The 26,085-nt window shown below is 39.8% G+C and overlaps 2 protein-coding genes across 4 annotated transcripts in view; one reads left to right on the forward strand and one right to left on the reverse strand.

Moving 5' to 3' along the window:
• The first annotated feature begins 1,125 nt into the window (after window positions 1–1,125).
• WDR41 (WD repeat domain 41) lies at window positions 1,126–26,024 on the forward strand. 3 transcript variants are annotated; one of them, XM_053407726.1, is made up of 14 exons: window positions 1,126–1,515; window positions 3,830–3,942; window positions 7,644–7,692; window positions 10,250–10,381; window positions 11,265–11,327; window positions 12,726–12,837; window positions 13,618–13,680; window positions 14,829–14,936; window positions 16,267–16,448; window positions 18,299–18,420; window positions 19,145–19,233; window positions 19,740–19,873; window positions 20,817–20,994; window positions 25,921–26,024. In XM_053407726.1, the coding sequence occupies exons 1-13, from the start codon at window positions 1,465–1,467 to the stop codon at window positions 20,967–20,969; spliced, it is 1,371 nt and encodes a 456-aa protein (XP_053263701.1). In that variant the 5' UTR covers window positions 1,126–1,464; the 3' UTR covers window positions 20,970–20,994; window positions 25,921–26,024. The 3 variants fall into 3 exon arrangements, with proteins under 3 accessions (XP_053263701.1, XP_053263700.1, XP_053263702.1); XM_053407725.1 differs by having other exon boundaries at window positions 25,958–26,024; XM_053407727.1 differs by lacking the exon at window positions 1,126–1,515 and adding an exon at window positions 1,792–1,903 and having other exon boundaries at window positions 25,958–26,024.
• Window positions 23,734–26,085, reverse strand: part of PDE8B (phosphodiesterase 8B) — a 43,199-nt gene continuing 40,847 nt past the window's right edge. Inside the window, exons 21-22 of the mRNA XM_053407728.1 lie at window positions 25,450–25,579; window positions 23,734–24,300 (exon numbers count right to left, since the gene is read on the reverse strand). Coding sequence (XP_053263703.1) covers window positions 24,179–24,300; window positions 25,450–25,579 — 252 coding nt within the window. The 3' untranslated portion in view covers window positions 23,734–24,178. The remainder of the gene's footprint in view (window positions 24,301–25,449; window positions 25,580–26,085) is intronic.

Raw genomic sequence — 26,085 nt, forward strand, 5'->3', positions numbered from 1 at the left:
TGTACAAAAGTAGTCTCAAAGAGCAAACTGTGACACCCTTTCTGATTATTTTTTATCCTCCTGAGATGATAATACCATGTAGTATCCATTGTTTATGGCTCTCCACACAAAGGTATCTGAAGAAGTGTGCATGCACACAAAAGCTTATACCTAAAACTACTCAGTTGGTCTCTAAGATGCTACATTTTAATTTTTAAATTCTTTTGGAAGGATTCTTTTAAAGACTTTCTTAGATCATATAACTTTTTTCAAGACTTGATTCTTTTAAGGGAGTTTTTAGGTTTTAAAAAGAGTCTTTTTAACTATCCTTTTAAAGAATTGTTTTAATTTATTTTGCCTTCAGCAGACCAACATGGCTACCTACTTGAATCTCATACAAAGGTTGTTATGGAGAAGTCTGTTTGGACTTCTTTCAGTTTTCAGTAGATGCACAGCCCATAGTTTCCTGCTAAAATCTGGTAAATCTTCATACCACCCATGTTCTGCACTGGTTGGTTGGGTTTTCTGTCCCACTTTTGTTGCGCTATAGCTCAGGTGTGCCCCTCAAGACGGCAAACTCTGGGGGAGCATCGCAGAACTAATAAAGCAGAATGAGGTGTGGACAGTCCAATATATAACCTCTCTGCTCACGCATTATTATTCCATCAATGACATCCTGCAGAAGACTCCCGCAAAAAACCCCACCACTCTGGCGAGGACTGCTCCACGTGAGGGCATAAACCATTCTGCTATAAATATACAGTATACACAAATAAATCAAAATTTATTACAGTTGTATGGCACTGAACCCGGGACTCCCACCTTTTAAACGGGTTTTTTACAGCCTTTAACAGCTGTATGTCAGGCAGAAAACCAACACGAGCTTCTCCTGGCACGGAGATACATTGGGGAGGAAAACTGCTCCTGGTGATGATGATGATCTTGTTATTATACTTGTTATTACTCTGTCCATATAAAAAGTGGCAACCCTAAACTGGAACACCGGCGCCTTACGCCTCTCGTACATTTACACATACAGAATAGGTGATCTTCGTGGGTGTGTTTAAAAGCATGCGCGTCGCAGGGGGGATCGATGATTCGGTACTCGCACCCCTTCGCCTAGCTCGCGAGCGCGCGGCGGTCAATCCTAACGGCGGAAAGCGGCGGAAGACGCGTCCCTGCTTCGTTTTGTGTTGTTCACTGAAGATTCGGGGATCGATTAAGTCGCCGACGCTTTGCTTCAGATTAAGCTCGCGCTAGCGAGTCCCTTTTCGAAGGAAAACAGCCCCGCGTCCTATTCGGCCGGCGGCGCGCGCAGTCCAACGCCGGCTACGTCGTGCGGCGCAGGGCGGACTGAAGCGAGGGACGAGTCCTCACAGCAAGAGCGTCAGCTGACTGACTGGAGCCGCGCGCAGGGCAAGGGCTGCGGCTTCAACCCGAGGCGAGGGCGCGTCCGCGAGGGCCGCCCGGACCCCACCTCTCGCGATGCTGCGGTGGCTCATAGGAGGGGGACGCGAGCCGCAGGGATTGGCCGAGGTAAAAGGAGCGGTTGGTGTGGGCGCTTGTGAGGGACGCTCGAGTCTCATTTCGGAGCCCTGTGCGCCGCGAAGGCAGCAACCAGCTCTTGCTCAGTGTATTGCTGGCTGGAGAAAGGGCCGCTTCCTCAAATGACGCCTTCAAAACACGAATGCTTGATATACTGCGTGGGCTCTTGTTGTTTTCCTCCGATAGTCTTTTTGCATTGATGATAATAATTAATTTGGTGATGGCTATATTATTAGTGTGCATAGATTAAGACCAGTCTTGGTGGGTTCAGATTGCCAACAATATATCAGAATTTAAGCTATTATAAAAGAATTGCTTCCAGTATTGCCTCCCACAGTGGCCACTCAGAGATGCCTGTGATGTTCACAAGTAGCACATGGTAAATATAGTCATTTAGTGCTTGCTTTCTGGCAATTAGGCATATTGTCTCTAGACGTGGAATTTTCCTTTTAGCTATGATAGATAAGTCATTTGTAGAGTACTGTAATTCTCCATGAAGCGAAGCCTGATCCTTAAAAGAATCCATCTGTGCTAATTTGCATCACAACATTCTGAGGTAATGTTCCTTTACTCAAGTCAGCCTTGTAAAATCAAAGCATTTACTAGCTGCCTCCACCCCACCCCAATGTATTAGTCTGCTGAGGACTAGCAGAGGAGGGATTTTGCTGGCAGCCCATTTGGTTTCTATACTGATCACAGAGGAGAGATGGAGCACTTCATTCCTTTCTTACTGCACAGAATTCTAGGTACTCGTCCGCATACAGTGCCTTAATGCTTATCACTGGACAGCAATAAGTATGCTTATTATTCCTGGTGCTTAAATACAAGACTGAGTTAAGTATGTGTTCCGGTGGGGGCACTTGGTTTTGTTTATAACCTATCACTAATCAAATGATGGCCTGAGCTCTATTGGAAAAGATACAGAAAATAAAGACATTTATATATTGATACCATTTCTAATAAATCTTAATGTATTTCTGAAGAAATTATGTTATGTTTTTTCTTTGTCCTTCCCCAACTAAAAACCACTGGTTTGTTAAACTTTTCTTCCTAAAGAAGATGCTTCTCACCCCTCGATCATTTTAGTTACCATGTTCTGTAATTTACCGTACCTAAATGTGATAACCTTTCTGAGCAACTGGAACTGCATTCCAAGTGTGGGTATAATATATAATGACAATATTTCATAGAATCGTAGAATTGTGGAGTTGGATGGGGCCCCAAGGGTCATCTAGTCCAACCCCCTGCAATGTACGAATCTCACTTAAGGCGTCCATGACAGATGGCCATCCAACCTCTGCTTAAAACCTCCATGGAATCATTATATTTATATATAATTATTGCATGCATATGTAATGGCAAACCATGACTTGGCATCATGAGCATAACGTGTGAGGGGAGATCAGAAACTCTTGATTTCAGTTTGCAGCAAACCATAGTTTGCAGTTATGTCTAAACCTGGCAAACATGGATCTCAAAGCCATGTTTGAGTAACAGCTTTCTGGGTTTGGCCAAAATGACAACTGATTTTCTACAGAGAAAGGGTAAATGGTCAGTGGAAGTCTGATGTTGCTTGTGATCATAATGTCAAACCACCGTATCAAGATACTGGCTGCATTTGGATTGGTATTAAGATATTGAGCTGGTTTGCATGTAAAGCTAAGCCAAACTTAGTGTGAACAGATGTATTCATGGAGAGGAGACTGACTGTTTTGCTCCTCCAGGCCTGCTGCTGCTGCAACACTGCTGTGAGCAAACACATGGTTTGGTTTAGTGTGTTGTCTGAATCCAGGCTTGTGGTTTATCACAACAGTTGTGATCTCTCTGAGAACCGTCATGCTCATGCATTCATGCTAAGCTATGGTTTGGCTAGCAGTATGTGAAAACCAGTTCAGTGGCCGCGTTTGGGTGATCAGATAATATGAAAATTGAACAAGTTTCATGTGCCTGCATTCAGCTGCTTTGTATGGTAAGTGAACAGAACTATAAAGTTTGCTGAGTCCCCGCTACCAGTTCCCCTTTTTAATCATATTTGGTACAGTATAAGACCCCTTACCTCATCCAGCAGTAACACATGGCATATTGGTTCCTTCCTCCAGGATAAAATGCTGGAGGGATAGCTGCTTTATAGTTAGCACCATAGTTAGAATTTTAAAGCTATCACACTGTGGAGGATTATTGAGGAATAAATCATATTGCAAAAAAGAAAACAAGTAACTAGAAACATCTGTTGATTAGAGAGAGAGATTAAGATAACAAATTTGTTGATTTACAGTTTTATTTTTCTGACTTTGTGGATTTCTAGAAATCTGTACAGACCATTGGCGAAGAACAAACACAAAATCCCTACACTGAGCTGCTTGTACTGAAAGGTCATCATGATATAGTGCGGTTTCTAGTGCCAATAGATGATTACAGGTAATACATTACTTTCATAACCTCCTTTTGCACCATAGGGATGATTTCGCTGAAAGTCTTAAAAATCAAATCTTCTGTTTCTTTTCCTCAGAACTGAAGAATATATGACAGGTAGCTTAGATCTAAAGTATACATCGGGAAGGGAAATTTTTGCAAAACTTTTAGGTGAAATCTAAGTAAAATATGCCCCCCACTGATTTTGACTTAAATAGTATTCTTTGCCAAAGTATTGGCAGTTTACATACAAAATCTTAATACATGAGTGAGCCATTTATTACAGAAATTACATTACATATTTTCTCTCAGTGCAGTACTGAGCCAGTGTTTAGGCGCTCAATCATCAGTGATTTTCCTGCCTTTGGCTGCAACTTCTTTATACTTCATATGACACAGTAATGTCAGAAAAAATTATCCCATAACCGCCACAAACATTGTTGGACTTTGGTGCCTTTTAGTGCATTCCCTTTAATATAAAGTTTTACATTGAGAAAACTATCTTCATTATTAATTATTTTTATTAATACACTGCTTGTATGCCAAAATGGCTACTAAGTAGTTACATCTTCACATTCAGATGTAAAGCTAATCACACACAAGCAAACATGAGAAGAGCTGAGCCTTAGGCTTGTGTACTTCCTTTTCTCTCTCTTTCCCACTTCCTTCTCCTTGCACTTCATGGCTTCTAAGCTGACTTCCTGTTGTCACCAAGCAGCTTGAAATATATCTTAAAATATGGGGAAAATGCAAAGCTGGTTCAAAATACTGGGTGTTTTATAGTCAGATTACCAAAATGTTGTATATGTACCGAGAAAAAAATAATGCATTTATCTAATATAAGCAGTAAAATAATTCTTATTCTTTGACTAGTTTAATTTGGTAGGTATTCCAACTTTTTAAATCTTTTGCGTGCATATAGTCATTAAGAGCATTGTTTTAACCAGGCACCACCACCTTGTTTGATTCTTTCCAATAGCATTAGCATTGTTACTTGGTTTCTGAAATGGTTTTATTTAGTTTTCATAGTTTTTTCATTGCATTTTTGTCGACTGTTGTAAGCCAGGTTTCACGCTTCAGCTCTTTAGATAATATCATCTTATTGAGAATTTTGCAGAAGGATTTTCTTGTTTTCTCGGTGGCTCAGCTAAAACCAGTGAGTGGAAAATTTTCTCAGATTGGTTTCTGAAGATACTAAATAAATCCTGTATCAACCTAACCGACAGCTGCTTTTCACTTCTTTTCTTTTGTGTTTTTGAACATGAAGAGAGGGTCATATTGATTGCAAGATCACTAAAGAAGGCTAAGCCTCAGCAAGAGTCTTCCAAAAAATGGAATGAGATAAAATTGCAAGTAATACTCTAGCATTTGACACATTAAACTAGACTGAATTCATAACACACTTTAAGAATAGCTTTTTCTGTTGCTCGTTTGACCATTTCTTGCTCCTCCAGGAAGCAGACAAGGTTATAGAGGATGGTGATCATGACTGGAAAAGAATCAGGTGACCCATGAAACACCAGCTTGGTGAAAAGAATCCATTTGTTGGATTGGTAGTTCAGCTATGAGCCCTCCATGTGAAATCCTGGGCTTCATATTTCAGACTATTTTAAAGACCGTGGTTCATTTTTTAATTGAGATATTAATAATAATAATAATAATAAAATAACAAAAACAACAACAATAACTTATCACCGTATTTTTCGCCCTATAAGACGCACTATTTCCCCTCCAAAAATGAAGGGGAAATGTGTGTGCGTCTTATGGGGCGAATGCAGGCACCTTGGCTTCAGCGAGAGCAACGTGAAGCTTCCGAAGCCTGCACTCCAGAGGCTTTGCGTTGCTTCCGCTAAAGCCAGGAGAGTCTGCTCTTTGGGGCTGGCGGTGGGGGAAAGCAGTGCTTCCCCCATCGCCAGCCCCAGAGGATGGGGGGCAGCGGGAAGGCGCGTGACACCTTTCCGCTACTCTCCAACCCGGCTTGGAGGCTGGCGGTGGGAGAAAGCAACGCTTCCCACATCGCCAGCCCCAGAGGATGGGGGGCAGCGGGAAGGTGCGCGACACCTTTCCGCTACTCTCCAACTCGGCTTTGAGGCTGGCGGTGGGGGAAAGCAGGCTTTTCCCCAAGGAGGGAGAAGGGACTACTGGCGGAGTCCGTCCCTTCCCGCTCCTGTGGGCTTTTGCGGGAGATGGGGGAATTCCTCCACCTCCCGTAAAAGCAGGCAAAAGCCGTGCACTCTTTAAAGGGGCTGCGCGGCTTCTGCTGGCTTTTCTAGGAGGTGGGGGAATTCCCCCACCTCGTAGAAAAGCCTGTAGGAGCCGCACAGCCTTTAAAGAGCGCACCACTCTTGGGGGCTTTTCCCCAAGGAGGGAGAAGGGACTGACTGGTCGTTTCAGTCCCTTCTCCCTCCTGGTCGAAAAGCCCGCAGGAGTCACGCTTTTGCGGGAGGTGGGGGAATTCCGCCACCTCCCGCAAAAGCAGGAAGAAGGTCTTGGAGTAGCGCACAGGCTGCGTGTAGCCTGTCCGCTGCTCCCAGAGCTGCGGGGGGGGGGGGAATCATATTGTTTTCCTTGATTCCCCCCCCCCCTGAAAACTAGGTGCGTCCTATGGGCCGGTGCGTCCTATAGGGCGAAAAATACGGTATTTACACCCCAGCCACTCTGGGCGGCTTCTAACAAAATATTAAAATACAGTGGTCTGTTAAACATTAAAAGCTTCTCTAAACAGGGCTGCCTTCAGATGACTTCTAAAAGTCTGATAGTTGTTCTTCTCTTTGACATCTGGTGGGAGGGCATCCCACAGAGTGGGTGCCACTAGTGAGAACACCTTCTGCCTGGTTCCCTGTAACTTGGCTTCTCGCAGTGAGGGAACCGCCAGAAGGCTCTCAGAGCTGGACCTCAGTATCTGGGCAGAACAATGGGGGTGGAGATGCTCCTTCAGGTATACTGGACCGAGGCCATTTAGGGCTTTAAAGGTCAGCACCAACACTTTGAATTGTGCTTGGAAACGTAATGGGAGCCAATGTAGATCTTTCAAGACCGGTGTTATGTGGTCTCGGCGGCCGCTCCCAGTCACCAGTCTAGCTGCCGCATTCTGGATTAGTTGTAGTTTCCAGGTCACCTTCAAAGGTAGCCCCACATAGAGCGCATTGCAGTAATCCAAGCGAGAGATAACTAGAGCATGCACCACTTTGGCAGTTAGGGTCTCAGCCTGCGTACCAGATGGAGCTGGTAAACAGCTGCCCTGGACACAGAATTGACCTGCACCTCCGTGGACAGCTGTGAGTCCAAAATTACTCCTAGGCAGCGCACCTGGTCCTTCAGGGGCACAGTTACCCCATTCAGGACCAGGGAGTCCTCCACACTTGCCCACCTCCTGTCCCCCCAGAACAGTACTTCTGTCTTGTCAGGATTCAACCTCAATCCATTAGCCGCCATCCATCCTCCAACTGCCTCCACAGGACCTCACACAGGACATTCACCGCCTTCACTGCATAATTGAAAACTGTTTTTAATTTTGAAGATTTAGATATTTTTAGGAACAGCTTCCACTAAAATCATGTTTTCATGTGTTTTTGCCCTGTGCTTATCTGTGAGATAATTTAAAGAATGGTTAGTGGTAATATTTTCTATTCTTTTTGTTTCTATATAAATGTAGCATTTCCTTTATATATATATATGTATCTAATTTTTGATTTGTTGTTTCCCAGGTTTGCATCTGCTGGTGATGATGGGATTGTATGTTTGTGGAATGCTCAGGTTTGTTTATGTTCAGAAATTCATTGCATACAGATGAAAATTAGGTGAAGTTTAAATTGGAGCTATTCCATTACACATGAGCTATCTAAATATAAAGTTAGTTATTAAAGATAATTGGATAATAAAAAAGATCACAGAAGCAGTTGTTCAAACTTAAAAACTCCATTTTGTAAGTAATCTTGAATGACCCTACTGAGTTTTTTATCTAATTCTCATTAGAAAAGTTGGAGACAAAATTGACTTTCAAATTTTCAGTTTATATTTTGACATCTTCCTGTGAAACTAAGGTAATGTCCGTGCAATAATAGTATAATTGCATGTTTTGTGACATTATCCTGACATAGAATTGCGTATATTATGTGCTAAGCATTTATTTCCTGACTTAGCAGTTATCTAGGTTGCTCTATAACTATCTGAAAGATAAAGGATAAAGTAAATGTGTGTGTAAGAGAGAGAAATGTTTTAAAGCTTTTAGTACTTGTGATATGTTTCCTTAATACTGGACTGTTCACTAACACAGAAAATGTCTAGAAGGATGCTGAATTTTATAAAAATTGAGATTTTGAATTATGTACATGCTAGGGCTGGGCGATATAGCGATATATCATCCAAAACTGGTTTGAAGTTCACATCATGATAATTGATTCCTAATATTTGAGCTAGCAATAAATGGCGAATCACAATGTGTGCAATGGCAGCGGCACAAACAGTGGCGGCCTGCGAGGCCTTGTGGTGGTGATAGCGATGGCAGTAGCAGCAGCGACCTGCGAGGACTCAGTGGCAGTGATGGGAGGCAGCAGCAGCAGTGGTGGCGGCCTTTGAGGCCTTGCAGCGGCAACAGAAGATGGTGGCAATAGTAGAGGCAGCCTGTGAGACCATGTGGCGACACAAGCAGTGGGGCTTGCAAAACCTTGCCGTGGAAGAAAGAAGTGGCAGCAGCCTGCAAGTCCTCCTGGTGGTAGTGGGAGGCAGTGGCAGTCTGCCTCAGCAAGGCCTTGAAGGCTACCTATTCTTCTGCTACCGTCTCCTGCTGCCACTGCTACTGCCATCACCACGACAAGGCCTCGCAGGCTGATGCTGCTTCTGCCACCTAGCAGGCCTGCTGGCAGTCTTGACAGTCCCAAATTATTTGTATTCACTATGACTCATCACTGTACTTTGGATTGTCATGAATACCACCATTTGGTAGCCAAGCCCCGAACCAAAGTCTCATTTGGATTCATTTTGGCTTGCCTACTGCTGAAAGTGACCATAAAGTGATTGATAATATCATCATTTATCAGTTTTAGACCCATAAGTAGTAGCAGTTGCCAGGACGTTGTTCTGTTCGCCTCTGCATAGTTTCTTATTTCAGATATCATGATATATCGATATATCACTATGTTTAGCTGGTGATATATTGTGACATTGAAAACCAGTTATCGCCCAGCCCTAGTACATGCTTCAGTCCATAATTCCATGCCAAGTTCTTGACCTTGTTTCAATGCAGAAGTTTTAGTGTCAGTTAGGACTGTTACCTTATTGAAATCGCTAATTTATTTATTTATTTAAAATGTTTATAAGCCTAAGGAAGCAGAGGGGACTTTCTTTCACCTCTGGTGGACATGCCCAAAGGTTAAGGCTTTCTGGGAAATGATTTACAATGAGTTGAAAAAGGTATTTAGGTATACCTTTCCCAAGAAACCAGAGGCCTTCCTGTTGGGCATGGTAGACCAGAAAGTGTTAAAGAAGGACAGAACTTTGTTTATGTATGCTAGTACAGCAGCAAGAATACTCATCGCAAAGAACTGGAAGACACAAGATTTACCCACGCTGGAGGAATGGCAGACGCAGTTGATGGACTACATGGAGATAGCTGAACTGACCGGCAGAATCCGAGATTTGGATGTAGAAACAATTGAGGTGGACTGGAAAAAGTTTAAAGACTACTTGCAAAAGTATTACAAACTGTATGAATCTTAAGACGGTGCATGATTTGAAAATGATACGCTTTAGCAATTATGATTAAGTAAATAGTAAACTAAGTGATAAAAGAGAAAAGGAGATAATATGAAATTGAACATGTTACGTTTATTTTAAAGGTATAAAAATTCTGACATAATACATTGAATATAGATACATAACATGTAAAAGTTACAATAAGGTATGACATAAGGTAACAAATTGCTGACATTGTTAATATAAAGAACGCAGAATCGGAAGGGGTGGGGAAGTCCAATTTGGGATTTTTGTTAAAAAAAAAAAAAAATGGTTTCTTGTAAACTCCTTGTTTGTAATGTATAAAATTTGGAAAGAAACGTAATAAAAAATATTATAAAAAAATAAAATAAAATGTTTATAAGCCGTGTAATACTTTAAAAATCTCTAAGCAGCCTGCAACATAAAAACAGTAAGTGGTATGAAAATGAAGAAAATACAACATAAAACCAGTAAAAGCAGTATTTCCAGTTACACATTGCTCCATTAAATCACATCCCAGTGGATTATGCTGTTATGTGCATTGGTCTATAACATTTTATTTCATTCAGATCATTAAGATGTCTTTTTTGTTTTCCAGACTGGAGAAAAGCTATTTGAGCTGCATGCACATACACAAAAGATTACTGCTCTTGCATCTTTTCCTCTATCAGATACTTGTGAAGAAAAATGTCACTTGATCTTGACAGCAGGTGCTGATAGAACTGTTATTGTATCCTTTAATCTGACCCAGACCCCAATTCTTTGTGGGAGAGAGATGTGCTGCTGGTACTCCTTTCCCTCCAACATTTATGTTGCGGGTGACAGTGGTGGACCTTGGGGCCTCAAATTTCAGTGGCACCCTATGCTACATCCCTATCTGGACAGGGATAGCCTAACTACTGTTGTCTATGCTCTGGTAACCTCAAGGTTAGATTCCTTCCAATGCATTATATGTAGGGCTGCCTCTGAAAATGGTCCGGAAACTTCAGCTAGTGCAGAATTCAGCGGCCAGGTTGCTCACCGGAGCAAGACTGTTTGAGCATATTACACTGATCCTAGTCCTACTACAATGGCTACCAATTAGTTTCCAGGCCCAGTTCAAAGTGCTGGTTTTGACCTATAAAGCCTTAAGTGACTCAGGACCACAATACCTCAAGAACCACCTCTTTCCATATGAACCTACCTGGACCCTGACTCTTCTGAGGCCCTTCTTCATGTGTCGCCTCCTCAAGCGGTCCGGAGGGTGGCAACAGGAGAACGAGCCTTCTCTGCAGTGGCTCCCTGTCTGTGGAATGCTTTAGGCAAAAACATTCCTTTTTAACCAGGACTTTGGTTGATCTGATTGACATCCTATGCCCTTTTAAAAATGTGGCTCTTTTGAGGGGGTGTTATTGGGTTGTTGTTTTTATTTTGAATATTTGTATTGTGGTTTTTATGTAGATCCACCCTGATACTTCTGGGCATAGGTCGGTATATTATTAACAACAACAACAACAACAATAATAAAAAATACACTTGTGCTTGTGCATCTCCATTTCTATAGTTCTGCCTTTGAATATGGATATATGCCTTAAACTTGTTGTAGTCTTGAGATCCTTAATGAATGAAACCAGGTTTGGGATTGTGACAATGGTAGGCAAGTTCATAAAGTATCCTGCTTTCATTCCACAGTAAAGGTAAGAAAAATGAAACTGGCTTTGATTTGTGTGTACTGATTGTGGCAGTTAAGGGGCAATTCATGTGATTTGCAAATCTGAGGTATTTTTATTTATTTAAAAGCATGCACCCTGCTAGGGCTGAGCAATGTCGGGTTTTCAACATTGTGATATATTACCAGCTTAACATTATACCAGCAATATATCTATATCATGATGTCTGAAATAAGGATGGAACTATGTAGAGGTATAGCCCTGACAACTGCTACTATTTATGGTTCTAAAACTGATACACTTTACTTACCTTTAACATATGGTGTTACAACTGTTATTTTATAGTACAGGCAACAGGGGTGGCAGGAATCATAAGACAAGGGATGACTGGATTCACAGTTTTTCCCACATTACAATTCTTTTACATAGTACACACATTGTACAGTGGTACCTTTGGTTACAAACACCTTGGGTTACAAACACTTCGGGTTACAGACTCCACTAACCCGGAAGTAGTACCTCAGGTTAAGAACTTTGTCCCAGGATGAGAACAGAAATCACACACTGGTGGCACAGCAGCAGTAGGAGGCCCCATTAGCTAAAGTGGTACCTCAGGTTAAGAACAGTTTCAGGTTAAGAACGGAAACTAAGTTCGTAAGCAGAGGTACCACTGTAATTTCCCATGTCAAATATTATGAAACCATTACCACAATGTGGACTTAACAGATTTCGGATGATGTATCGATACATAACCCAGCCTACACCCTGCTTGACTTAGTAAAATAAACTCCAAGTAGCTTACAAGAAAAAACTAATATAAAATGAGTTGTATCCAGTGATGTAGCTCAGCTGACAGTAAAGCTTCCATCAGTGGAAAACGTAGGGAATTTTTTGTTGTTCCATCTGCCCTCTTCTTGTCTTCATGTCACAGAGCTATGTTCAAGTATCATGGCCTTTATGACTAGCTACTTCTGTGAATCATGAAAAGTTAATTTTATACCTCTGAAAAGCTGGAGAATTTCATTGGTCTTTGAATTCACACCACTAGAGACCTTCTCTTGATATAACGTGTATATTTTTAACAAAACATCTCATGGAAAAGCTTGTTGTATATACAGTATTTGACATAAAAATATTTTAAAAGACTTGAACAAAAGTTGAGTAATAAGATGACAGGTTTTGTGTCTGCCTCATATCCTCCTTTGTATGATCTTGCAGTATCAAGCACCATGGTGCTTTTCTTTGTAGTTTATAACTTTTCTTTGTAGTTTATAAGCACAAGAAATGTTGCTGGGAAATAGAATTTCAGGTTGATTCTGTAATAGTCAAACCCTTACTGAAAAAGCTAGTGGCAATCTTACTGAAATTTTTTCCTAAAGAGCTTTGTTATGAGACATGATATGATTATTTGACTTGGTTCTACAGTGTTTGACAGTTCTTCAAAGGCTGGATGTATGGCTGTCTGGAGGGAGTGATCTGTGTGTTTGGAACCGAAAATTAGATCTCTTGTGTAAGACAAGTCATCTTATTGATGCAGGTAAAAATGTAAATGACTCATTATAGCAGCTAAAGTTAAGTAAAATGGATCTATATAATGACACAAAATCAAATTGGCAAAGTCCCTTTAATTCTAAAGATAACATATATTGAAGCTGACCTCTATTTTTAAAATGTCAGTGTAATCATTTTTGAATTAAGAGCACTTGGAGCCTCATGTGTCCTATGAATTGTAGAATATGTCAAACTTCAGTAACTGTATGTTAACTTAACTTAACTGAGCTGGGTCGGTATATATAAATCACTAAATGAATATATATTCCTTTAGAAATTAAATTAGGTTCTTCCACTGCCATCTACTGTAGGCATTAGATAAATGCTGTAAGATTCCACCCAACCTTATAAGCAAAATACAGAAATGTAACTGGAATATAATAAAGAAATGTGATGCTTATAATAATGTAGGAATGTGCTGCAAAATGTTTTTGGTTTGCAGATGTACAAAGGTGTTTTAAAAGTTTGCACACCATAATCTGCTCTGTAGTTTTCAATGAGGACAGACTTGCTGAATTGCATGTCCTAAAAACAGAGGGAAAAGGCTTTTATGAAAATATAAGGGAGATTTGTATAGCTTATCCCCTCCCTCCATTTTTTCTTAGGAAAAACTTTATGGAAATTCATGATTTGAGTAACCTTCCTGTGAGAAAGTCAGATAGTGTTTTATAATTTTGTGAAATAATTATAATAGATTGAGTATGCATTCACTTTTTACTTGTAATAAAATATCTTGCTGTCTATCCCCCCCGTCTTCTTAATAAAGATATCAGTGCTATGATAGAATTGCCTAAAAATTGTGTGGCGGCAGCAGTTGGCAAAGAACTGAGTGAGTATTGCTATATACTGTATAATAAATATTTGAATGTTATTAGCTGTGTGTTCTGTATGTTTTAAAATGTGGAGGAACATGCATTGTGTCTACAGGGGTTAAGATCCAAGCACCTGTGCACTAATTCCACTTAATCCTGGAGCCTTTGTGTTTGTATTACTGTCCCTTGATATAACGCTGTTGTAAATTTTAATGATTTCATGCAATGTTTGAAATTAAGGAGGGCAATCAATATTTATTTGGTATGTTGGTACAGCAGTACATTGCACATGGAAAGCAGCAGTCCTTGAGGGAGCTGCAACAAGAAGGCAGAGTAGGTTTTAAAAAAACATTTATTTCTTTATTTCATTTTCTTAGTATACAAAACCAAATAAAATATTGAGATCTTAAAGTCTCCAACAGATAGTTTTTGTAAATACATACCATGCCAACAGCTTTGGTCTTAGATTTCCAAACACTTGTCTCTTAAATATCTATCCTGTAATACCCTCTTCGTGTTTGAAAGGACTTAAATCTTGCAGGAGCAAGCAGTGTACCACCCGCCCCATTAGTCAGGTGACCAGTGCTTTCAGAAGTGACAGGGCTGCTTATCTGTTCCGCACACAAGGATCTCCATATCAGAATTGTGGTCGCCTCTGCTTGTAGCGAAATAATTCTTTCTGAAGAAAACTGAGGCTGTGAGTGCTGACGGAAGTGGAGCCAAATTGGCAGGACCACAGAGAACTCAGAAACATTATCATGCTCAGGGGAACCCTAAAATTGGCAGTAGTTTTTTGTTTTTTTAAATTTTAAAGCCCAAAATTTTAAAGAGTGTGCTCTTACGCTGTTTTGGGAGGACTTGTGTGTTTAAATTTTATTTTATTTTAATTTAAAAAAACCTACTGTCAACTTTAGGGTTCCCTCGAACTTGATAAATAGCCACTGCATGCTCAATAGCCACAAAATGTTGAGTGTCCTTAGGGGAAAAAAATAGAAAATGAGGTGTGTGGGCAGTAGAGTATTCTGGAGGAAAATGTGCCAGCCTGCCTGGAACTCTGAAAAGTAACATTCCTGCTAGGTGAGGCTACACTGCAACATTTTGTTGCAGGTCCTAATTATATGTATTCTCATAAATGTCAAGATGTTGCCTGCCTTTCTCTTTGAAGTCATTCTTAGACTGAAAGCTTCCAGAGATGGAACTGAATGGGATGTCATCGAAGTGAAGCGCCTTCTTGACCATGAGGACAATATTGTATCGTTGGTCAGTGTCAGTGGTAAGACTGTTACTAATTTAATTGCTAGTAACTCATGACACATTTTTAAATTACAAAGTTTCTTATGTTGCTTCCCAAATGTAACTAAATGTTTATCTGAAGTTTTTATTATTTGAGATGCAGCTGTGTTAAACCTTTTTCTTTTTTCAAACATCTCTGCACAATAGATTTGCCTGTACCTAAATCAACATGAAGTTGCTTGTCTGTTTATTGAGATAGCAATCAAAATACAGTTAAGCTTAACTGATTTCAATTAACTTACATGTACAGTGACTTCTTTTTTATTTGTAATGAAATGCATAATGTTTTTATTGGTCTTAAACTAAGTGTGTGGTTATATTTTGGTCACAACCTTCTTCTGGACAAGGGTGCAAAGCTCTTCCCTGCCCATTTTATCCTTGAAATAAGCATGAGGTGGGTTTGGCTGAGAGATGGTGACTGGCTCAAGGTCACTCAGTAAGCTGCATGGCTGAGTAAGGATTAGAACCTGGGTCTCATCAGTTCTAAACTAACCGCTACACCATATTGGCTCTCTTAGTGTTAAAGTCTTTACAGTACAATTAATAATCTTAATCCAGAAGAGTCAATTTAAATGTGAAAGCAGTGTCTTGTGTTTAGCTTCATCTCCAGTGTGAAACATTGCTGTGGAATCAACAACATTCACCATACTTATCCAGGGTATATATGAGATGTCCCTGCAAAACTGTAATTATTCTGATATTCTCAGGGTGGGGGTGCAGGGCTGGTGGATTAAAAACAAAACAAAAAACACTTCTGGACTCAGAGTTGTCTTTTTTCCCCTCTCCCCCCATCAGCTCTCTGCAGTGCAAAAGTGAGTGTGCAGCCTTCTGCTGCGCTTGAATTTTGTGCAATTGCTTGTTAGACATGATAAGAGTAGTTTTACTATTTTTGTTTAGATTGTATTTTTCTCTTTAATTTTTATTGCATTTCTTATTTTATGTACAAAGGGTGCTTCCACGTTTGGCTTTCTCCTCCAGCTACCAGCTAGAGTTTTACTTAGGCTTGCAAATAGTTGTCCCATGTGGCCAGTGAAATTTACCGGTACCTCCAGGTGACCAGGCATTACAGCCACTAATGTCTATTGTAGGTTTGTGTAGGTGGGAAAGCAGGCTGGTAAACATTTTGGTAGTCTAGTAATCTTGGCTGGCTTTGTTGCTAAAGTCTGTCAGAGTCCTGTTCTCCCGAGTCAGTTGGAAATGGGCCAGGCAGAGCCCAATTTGCATTGACTTTGCTTGTTATCTGATTAACTTGTGAGCCTCTGTGTAAATAGGTGTTTATTTATGCAAACTCTAATATTTTTGGTGCCTAGATCTGACTTTTGCAACAGGCTCTCATGTTGGTGAGCTGATAGTCTGGGATGCATTGGACTGGACCATGCATGCATATGAACGCAGATGGGATGCTTCTCTTCACGTTGACCCACAACAAGAAATAAAATTATCGCACAGTCAAAATGAAGTTTCAATTCAACATTTAGCTTCTGATGAGGAGGTGAACGTTTTAAACAGTATTAAAAAAATGAGACTTACAATTGTTTTTCTGTGTCTGGTTAAAAAAATGCTGATTTAATATGTACTTATGCTTTATTTATTTTCACATCCCAACAAGAAATGCAGATTGTGAGTCCTGAGCGAAAGGTTAATTTTAGAACTTGTCTTAGCTTTGTAAATTTCATTGAACTCCTACAGGCTCAATCCAATGAAACTACTCCTGTGAGAATCCCATTAAATGATTGCAGAATTTCAGTCATTTCAGACTTGAAATGGAGTGTGTTTTACGGTTTGGGCACTGAATAGAATAGGACAAGGAACACAGCATGGCTGCCAGACCAGATTTGCAATGTGTGCTGTATTCTTCACAAAAATAATGTGCATTTTCATTAAGTTAGCAATTATTAGATTAGTAGAAATCAAGTAGATATCTTCTTTTGGATGCAATTTTATCAAATGGCATTTCTGAGCATGGTCAATTTTTGCTTGTTGTTCCTCTTCGCCCCACAGCGCCAAGATCAGAAGTGAGAGATGCTGTCAAAGACCTATATCTGGTCTTTGTGCTGTGGTGTTCACCCTTAACTCCAATCTTAATCCTTAGTGCTTAGTCTAGAAATAACAGATCTCTGCACCTGATAGCGTATGACATCAGCTGACTGATGGGTGGGTGTGGTTTGCCCAAAGTGGCCCAGCAGGCCTAATTAGGACTGTGGGATTCCCTACCCATGTTAGCAGCTGGGACAATACAGCAATGTTTTGTTGCAGGTTTACAAACTTACTTTAGAGCACATTGTGTTAGGCATAATGCTTGTAGGTTGTGGTTCTGCCATAAAAGCAATAACATAAAATATACACATTATACTGTCATAAAACGCAAAGGAACACAGTGGCCCTGTTCAAATGATTAAATCTCATCTTAAAAAGCTGAGATATGAACAAGCATAATGTACCCATGGCAGCCACTTTGCTGCTCCCTTGTTTGAGCAGGGAAACAAGCCAGGAAGCCTCACTTAACTACCATTTTTGTTTAACTGCGTTTAGCTTTTTATTTGAATGGTTATGTTTTTAAGTTTTTATTGGTTTTAATATGTCACTTTGAGTAACGCAATAAGAAAAGCAACTAAAAAATACATAATAATAATAATAATAATAATAATAATAATAATAATAATAATAATAATTAATCACAGTTTCCTGATAATTTCCAAATGGTGAAACTGTGGTTAATGGCTTCCAAACAAGTCGTAGTACAAAGTTATAGTTTAACATTGGCTTTTAATCTCCTTTCTTACTTGAAAGCCATAAATCATAGCTACTGGTTCAGTTGTAATGGCAAGCTATGGCTAAATGAGACTTCCTGGTTTGTTTTCCTGCTTGCACAAAGGGAGAAACAAAGTGGTCATGTGTGGCTTCTTCATATCTCAGCTTATTAAGCTGAGATTTCTTTGACCAAATGCACCCAGTCAGTAGTAAATCTGTTAAATTGTAGTCAGCAGCAGGGGGCTAGAAAGAAACTGAACACATAGGCCAGCAAAGGTCTGGCAGAACAAGGTTTTTACAAACCTACCGGCCTTGAAAAAGGTTGTGGATGGAAATAGCTGGCTGTGCTTTATAGATTATTAGATGCCACCGACAGCAATAGGATTGTAGTATTTATATGAATTGAGGCATAATGCAAAAACTATTTTAGTAATTATAGAGGTAATTACAGTTTAAGGAGCTACGCACCTCTTGCCTTCTGAGCCATTTGGTTTAGATTGAAAGGTAACAGTGTCACAGTCCTCCTGGAAATCCATTACACAACGTAATATGTCTGCTTTGTTAAGATGTTCTATTGAATTTTCTTTCCAGTGTGTGTTCGCTGCTGTTGGAAAGGGCATATACGTGTATAACCTTCAAATGAAGCGTGTGATTGCCTTCCAGAAGACTGCTCATGACTCCACTGTCCTGCACATTACAAAAGTTCCAAACAGGTGCAAGTTACACTAAATTTTTCATACGCTGAAAATGTAAGCACCAGAAAGATGAAGAGGGCCACACTTGATGTTTGTTCATTTCACCCAACCTTTCATTATAAAATATTTGAGCAACCATTGACCTGTTATATTTTGCTTCCCTGGCTGCATGATAATCCTGGTCTTTAGCCTGAATTGCTCACTTATTTATTTTTAAATTGCAGTACTGAAATTCTGATGTACAATTAACAAAAAGAAACCCATTCATGCTCATTAAACACATTATTGCTAACATTGGATGCCATGCTGCAGGCGGTGCCACAACAATGACATAGAATGGAGGTCGGGAGGCGGAGGTGAGAGGGATTTTAGGGTTGCACAGGGCACTGCTGAGATTTGAGAGCCCAGACTCCACCACTGACCAAAGATCTCTCCCAGCAGCAGCACGTAGTTATTAAATAGCACCAGGACAAGAGCGGTCTTTGTGGCAATGGATTTACTCCACACTCAAGACAGGCAATATCTCCTGCCTGCCTTCTTTGACAGGGACTGCCAGAATCACCTCTGTTGTCGATGTTAGTTGAAACTGGGCTGATAGCAAGGTATCCTTCAGAAAGCAGGCCCACTGGGAACATTAATTCTAAACATTAGGTCACAATTACAGAGTCTTTGTTTTGTGAAATTCTGCTAATGTGGTTCTGCATGACACTGCAGTAATAAGTAAGTCACATTTGCTTTACAGGCAAATAATCTCCTGTTCAGAAGATGGCAGTGTTCGCATATGGGAATTACGAGAAAAACAGCAGCTTACAGCTGAACCCGTTCCTTCAGGTCTGTATCCAGAATGAGGATTGTTTACACAATATCTGAGATAGAAGGAATATGCTGGTGAATGCCAGTAGAGTGACCAGGGCTGCACAAAATTAAAATGTTATTTAGTCACGCTGCTAAATTTGTTTGTGTGAAAGTTGCTCAGAAAGCAAGAGAGACATTTTAATGTGAATGTACATGTAGTCATTTCTACACAGCTGTTCTCATATAGAAGCTTGTAAGATAATGAGCATTGAGTTGGCTGGATAGAAGTATATATTTCCCAAATATATTTAGTTCGACAGCATCCCATTTTATATGCCTTAGTTAGCTTAAGAGCCATCATTTGACAGCCACTGGCTTGTGGTAACAAAACATCCCATGGCCCTTCTGATAAGTTCATGGAGTTTGGTCGTCCGCTTGGTTTAAATGCCTGGATTTTGGCAGGAAGCAAACGAATGAAGAAGTAGAAACCTGGTGTAGTCTGCAGGAAACTCATTTACTTCAACCAACTGTCTATTTTCCAGGTTTTTTCAGTATGTGGGGATTTGGAAGGACAAGTAAACAAGCCAGTCATACAGCTAAAAAGCCGCCAGAGAGCACCACTGTTTTCTCCTTGGATCTCATTGGGGATTTGATTGGGCACTCTTTAGCTGTTCAGGTTTGTTGGAATTATTGCTGCCATTGTTCCTGTAACTATAAGGGTTATTTCTCTTAAACAGCTACTTAGGGACTAGTTTTATTTGAGACTGTATAAGGAGACAGAGCTTCTTCCCTAATTGGATCTTGAGACATGCAAGTACAGTAGTCTGTGAAAACTGAATTCTCAGCCTAGAAGGCATTCATTGTGTTCTTTTTGTGTTCTATTATGACACAAACCAGGGAAGAAAACTCTTACCTTGACTCTCAGGTGCCTCATACTTTGAGTGGTATGTCAGTTACAGTTCTAATAAACTAGAGGAACTAGAAGAAGCAAACTACTTCATTCAACATTGTCTTTACTACATATGAAAATACTTCCTGTGCTATTCTCTACATGCTTACCCAGAAGTAGGTCCCACTAAATTCCATGAGACTTATCCCTAGGTAAGTGTGTATAGAACTGCAACTATAATTATGTATTTGTCCTGTTTGCACCAGTATTTTGGCATGTAAAATGAATCATGCAACTTGCTCAACATGCCCCAAAGTTGGGCTTGTTCATAAAAACTGCTTCTTATTGAGGTAACTTTCAGAAGCAGGCATAATATTCCTTTGTTTTGTTTTGTTTTTTTAAAAAGTTTAAAACTGCTAGGCGTGCCCGTGCCTTTGAACATTCCTAAAATAGTTCATTGGGTCCTGGTTTTTCCTCTCACTTCTTGAATTTGTTTTAGGGGCACAGAATTGGCTCCATACTTCCTGCTGCTCTAGTTCTGTTTGGCTTATTTTATGATTATATCTTTTGCTGTCTCCCACATACTTGAGCCTAACCAGGTTGCTTTTATGTTCTTGAGGCGTTACCATTTTGGGCAAGTGTGTTACTTTATTTGACTTTATTTTGTGAATGTTGATAAAAAACTCTTACAGTTGAGTATATTGTATTGATGATACAGTTTTTGTTGTAGATGTTCCTGTACTTCAGTGAACATGGCCTGGCAACATGCTCTGCTGATCACCTTGTTATTTTGTGGAAAGATGGAGAACGAGAGTCGAGATTGCGCAGCTTACTGTTATTTCATAAGTTAGAACAAAGTGAAGATTTGCAGCTTAGGATCTAAAAGGACGTAAATATATGGGATAAAGGTATGGAATATGAATAATAGAAATAAGCTATTTAAAGTCTTAAGTATTTTTTAAAAAAACTTGTGTGTATTTTTTTTTCTGGAACCTTTTTTAAAAACACTTTAATCAGCATTGAGGAACTATTAACCCACAAGACTGCCAAGTTTTCCTCTATGACACTGCCAAAGACGGTGGACTGTGAGGTGCAGAAAGAGCTTACCTTACCCTCATAGAAACCACTCCTTTATATCAACAGCTAACTTACATAGCATCTTGTAGGGTTGAACTAAAGTGGACTGATAACTTTGGGAGAACCCCCTCTTACCAGTGGATTCTGAAAGGGTTGTCTAGAGCAGTTGGGATAGTTTGTCAAATGTAAGTTGACTCATGTATTAACAGAAAACATGCAATCAATAGGGGCATGCCCAAACAAAAAGGTACTAAAACTGCTCTGAGGGAGGCATTGAATGAGATGAGCTTCTTCGATAACGTAGTCTTACACTGGTGCATTTTGTCTAATTGTAAGTTATATACCTTGAACCCCTGGATTTTTGTTGCATATGTCTCAATTACTGTGTATTCTGCTGATGATGAAAAAATTGGATTGAATGAGAGCATGAAGAGAAGGCACACACATTTAACTGTAACAGAACTGAAGCTAAGGCTATGTGAATAAAAATGAATTAAAATTTAATCAGATATAGGCTTTGCTATTAGTACATAATGGAACTTATGAATACTGCAGTGAACACACCATTCTTTAAACAACACAATGTAGCATTATAATACATAGCAACGGAAGTTAGGTGCTGTTAGAGCTCTAACAAAAATATAGCTTCTATACATTTCTCTGCATGGAAAGTATATGAATGTTTTACAGTATTTTACATAACTTGATACAAAACATTGAAAAAATGTTGGCACATTATGTAAGCTACAATCATTTTTCATCAGTAGTAACACTATTGTTTACTTCACCTGGTTTTCCTCCTTGGACTCAGCACAAAAATATGGAGATGGCCAAAGTTTTTTTTTTCCTTTTGGGAGGGCAGTGTAATACTTTATATCAGATCATATGCATTTCAGCATTAGAAGAGTCCCTTGTAATGTGCAGTGTTAAGTAATAGTTGACTAATTTGAAGGACTTTGTGTCACTGATAGCCAATTTGATGATTTTCTAAGTCAGTACAAGAACTAACTACTGGTCAAAAACTATAAATCATATTCTTTCTTTTGATAAGATTTTATTAAGGCTTTTCATACTACAGTACAAAAACAGAAAAAGAGAAGGAAAAATGTGAATTCCTCTCTCAAAGGTAGATCTCAATCCTTGTCTCACACAGAAAGAGGTGGCTCCTCCCAGCTCTCACCTGAAAGCTTCCTGATCTTCTCCCACCCTGGGAGATCTTCCCTGCCTCTCATACAGGGACTTTCACCTGCCATCCTCCACCTTCATTTGCATATAATCCCCTCACTGACCCAGACTAGAGGACATAAAAAAAACCCCAAAACAGAAGCCAGGAACAAAGCAGAAAAGGGAAATAAAAAGTAACAGAAAGTTAAAAATAAATGAAAAGAGAGAAAATGATAAGGAAAGAGAAATAAATAAAAAGAGCTTCCCACCCATTCTCCGTCTGTCAGTTGTATATTTAAAATTTATTCAAAGTGTTCACTCCAATGCAACTTCCATCCATTTTTATGGGGCTTGCCCAAGAGGACCTCCCTATCCGTAATTTAAAAATGAATCTTATTAGGTCTATATTTTTATTTTAAAAACCCACATCATTCTTAACTGGGGCTCTTGAAGCAGCTTGCATCAAATAGCAATACAACTTGAACCTTGTGTTTTTGTTCTGTTCTTAACATTATAGACTATATTTAGCCTATACATTGTCTTGGGTCCTTGATATTAAGGTCACTGTCTTAAGAGTAATTACTATGGCTGCAATCCAGGACACTATAAAGGCACAGGGGCTTTCCTGTCCTCTATGAGGGAAATACAATGTATGAGCAGCCATTTCCCTTCTCATAGAAAGATAATAGGATGCCTCTGTACAAGTGTAGATTCTGGAAACCTTTTTGAATATGGCTTGAGGGTGTGCATATCTATCTAGGCAGGGTTTCTTTTCCTTATGGCTCATGTAAATAAGCATCTGTTACACACTGCTCCCCATTCTAGCAGGCAGATGTAAAACTGGAACTGTACAACACCACAAAGCATGATTGTGCTATTGAAGCAACAGATGCAACAAGTGCCAGTCCCTGACTTTAGTTGCTTGTATGGACTTTCACAATATGGCTCACTGTCACCTGTTTAGAAGGCAGAGAAGAGAACAGATTGGCTCAAATTTATGGGCTTCATTACTGCCTACTAAAATTTTATACAAAATTGGTTTAATAAGTAAAGCAGCTCCCAGGTCTCCTTGTGTATCTAGAAACCACAGTGTGTAGAGTCCCCACATTACTGTGCAACTTTAGTTAGTAATGGAGCTACTTCTGTGGCTGCATTCCTATTGTGCATGCAAACGGCCTCCTAACATTTAGGTCCGCAGGAAAGCCAGCTTAAGGAGGGAAGCAGTATGCACAGACAGGTTTAGATCACAGAAATTGTACCATATACAAAAGAGAACAAAGTTGATAGTTAATTAACTAACTTTGCTATTAAAATAATTATTTTTTTCTAAGAAAGGACAGTTAAATTTGCTGTTTACCCCCTCAAATTTATTTCTCCAATCGCTTTTTGTTTTGTTTTAAAGTTCTTGTAAACCAGGCTTCCCCAAAATGCTTATGTCCATCAAATGTTATTGATAGTTATTCCAGAGAAGCTAGCTTTTTGTAGAATTCTGCCCTCTTACATGGAGTTCATGTGTATAATTGATCCCGGCCTGCAAACAACTTAAACCAATCATATAATTTGACAAATTATAACAATTTGTTTTATATAAAATTACATTTAAAAGGATCCATTGTGCCACAAAAAGAGAATAGCTCTATAAAGCATATATTGGTTTCTCGATTATCATTTTTATATATAAAAAAACCAAAGTTGTGTAGAATTTAGAACAATTTAAAATTGAGAAACAATAGTCTTCTCCATGCTGCCCTGTTGGTTACTTCATTGTGAAGGAAATTGCCCCCTCTTGGGTTCATACCAGTAAGTGGTTCACAGTGTGAGTGGTAGGCTATGGTGTTCCATATCCTCCCTTCAGCTTCCGTTATTGTTCTCTGAAGGAAGCCGGAGGCTCCTACACTTTAGCTCATCTAGTGTTTTCCAGTGTTTGTAGTTATTTGCCAAGTGTTGCATCAGAACAGGTAGATGTGCAAATGCTGAGAGAGGAAGAGAAAAGAAATGCTTTACTGTCAAAGCCCAACAACTGAAAAAACATAATGTCAACTTCAGAGAAGCGTTCTCACAGTGAATAGTCTTCAGCCTTTGTACTGAATTATTTAGTCAACTGCTGGTACTTAACAAAGAATAGCATATACAAAAAATGATACCTAGTTTTATTGGTGGCTAACTTTCTCCAAAAGCACAAGTGGGACCTGCAACAAAATGCTGCAGCATGGAATATGCTCCTGTTCGGGGTGCCAGTCAACCAGGCATGCTGTTTTCCAGGTTACTCAGCATACACCCCCCCTCAAGTTTCCATTCCTGCATCATCATCTGCAGCAGCAGCTGAGCATGCTCAGTTTTTATTGGGCTGTTTTCTCAATCCTGCTGATGGCTTGTGAGTTGACAGTGTCATTTTGGCTACATAATTAGATCATTAGTTACGAAACTGGAAAATAAAATTGTGCTCTGCGCTCAAACAGTTGCTGTAGAATATAGTTTCTATTTATTTCAGAACAGCAACCATTTAAAAATTATTGAAAAATAATCCAAAGCAATTTTGTAGTCCTTACTGAGCTGCCGTAAAACATAGTACAGTGGTACCCCGCAAGACGAAAAATGCGCAAGACGAAAGAGTTTTCTGTTTTTTGAGTCGTTCCGCAAGACGAATTTCCCTATGGGCTTGCTTCGCAAGATGAAACGTCTTGCGAGTTCTTGCGAGTTTGTTTCTTTTTTCTTAAAGCCGCTAAGCCGTTAATAGCCGCTAAGCCGCTAATAGCCGTGCTTCGCAAGACGAAAAAACCGCAAGACGAAGAGACTCGCGGAACGGATTAATTTTGTCTTGCGAGGCACCACTGTAATCCCTAAAATCAGTACATTAGGGGAGGCCCTTTTTCACCTGCATTCACCATTAAAAGTACACATTCACCAGCGGTGTGCAACTTCCAAGCACCCCAGCCTGAGAGGTTGTGCTATCTGCACTAGCACAGATTTCCCATTGTACTGGGTAACCCAGAACTTATGCTTATTCTGTGATGCACAGTCCCTGGCCATATGGATTTAGACTTTTATATCCTACCACCTTTGGGGTGAAACAGTAAGAAATTTGTTCTTCCACAGAGAAAAAAGAAAATGCAACTTCTCACCATCCCAAGCATCAAACATGTCCATTATGAAGTAATCAATGAAGGATATCTGAGACTTGGGGATGCTACAGGTGTTTCGATCGAAAACTGGCATAACAACTGGCAGACCCTGTCTCTTTTCTTCATCTGTCTGTAGAAAACAAAATAATTGTAGTCAATTTGTGCAGCCAAAGCAAAGATTACACAATTTTTTGGGGGGTGTATGTGTGTATACCATATATGATCTTAACAGTACAGAGCAATAGCTCAGGAAAACAAACCCTACTTGCAGTTGCAATTAAAAATATTCTACCTGGAGCAGGAGCACAGAACTGCTATCCCCAAAATTATGAGAGAAAAAAATCCATGGGACCTGAAGATTAGTTTTTGCTTCAAACTATCCCAGAAGATGAACAGGCATTTTGCACATCATGGGCACATGTATGTAGAAAAGGAGGGTACAAAGTGAAATAATCAATAATATCTCTTAAGTCCGATTTAGGATTTTGCTGCTGCTGTTCCCATACAGGAAAATGAGCCAGAGGAAAAGAATGAACACTCAGCCTCAAGTGCTAAAACCAGTTGGACAGGGCAAGGTGAGCAGATGCAGTTCCAGAATGGTTTGCTTCAAAGGTGGCTGATTGAACCACTGGACTA

The sequence above is a fragment of the Podarcis raffonei genome, chromosome 11, assembly GCF_027172205.1.
Source record: "Podarcis raffonei isolate rPodRaf1 chromosome 11, rPodRaf1.pri, whole genome shotgun sequence".
Taxonomy (NCBI): domain Eukaryota; kingdom Metazoa; phylum Chordata; class Lepidosauria; order Squamata; family Lacertidae; genus Podarcis; species Podarcis raffonei.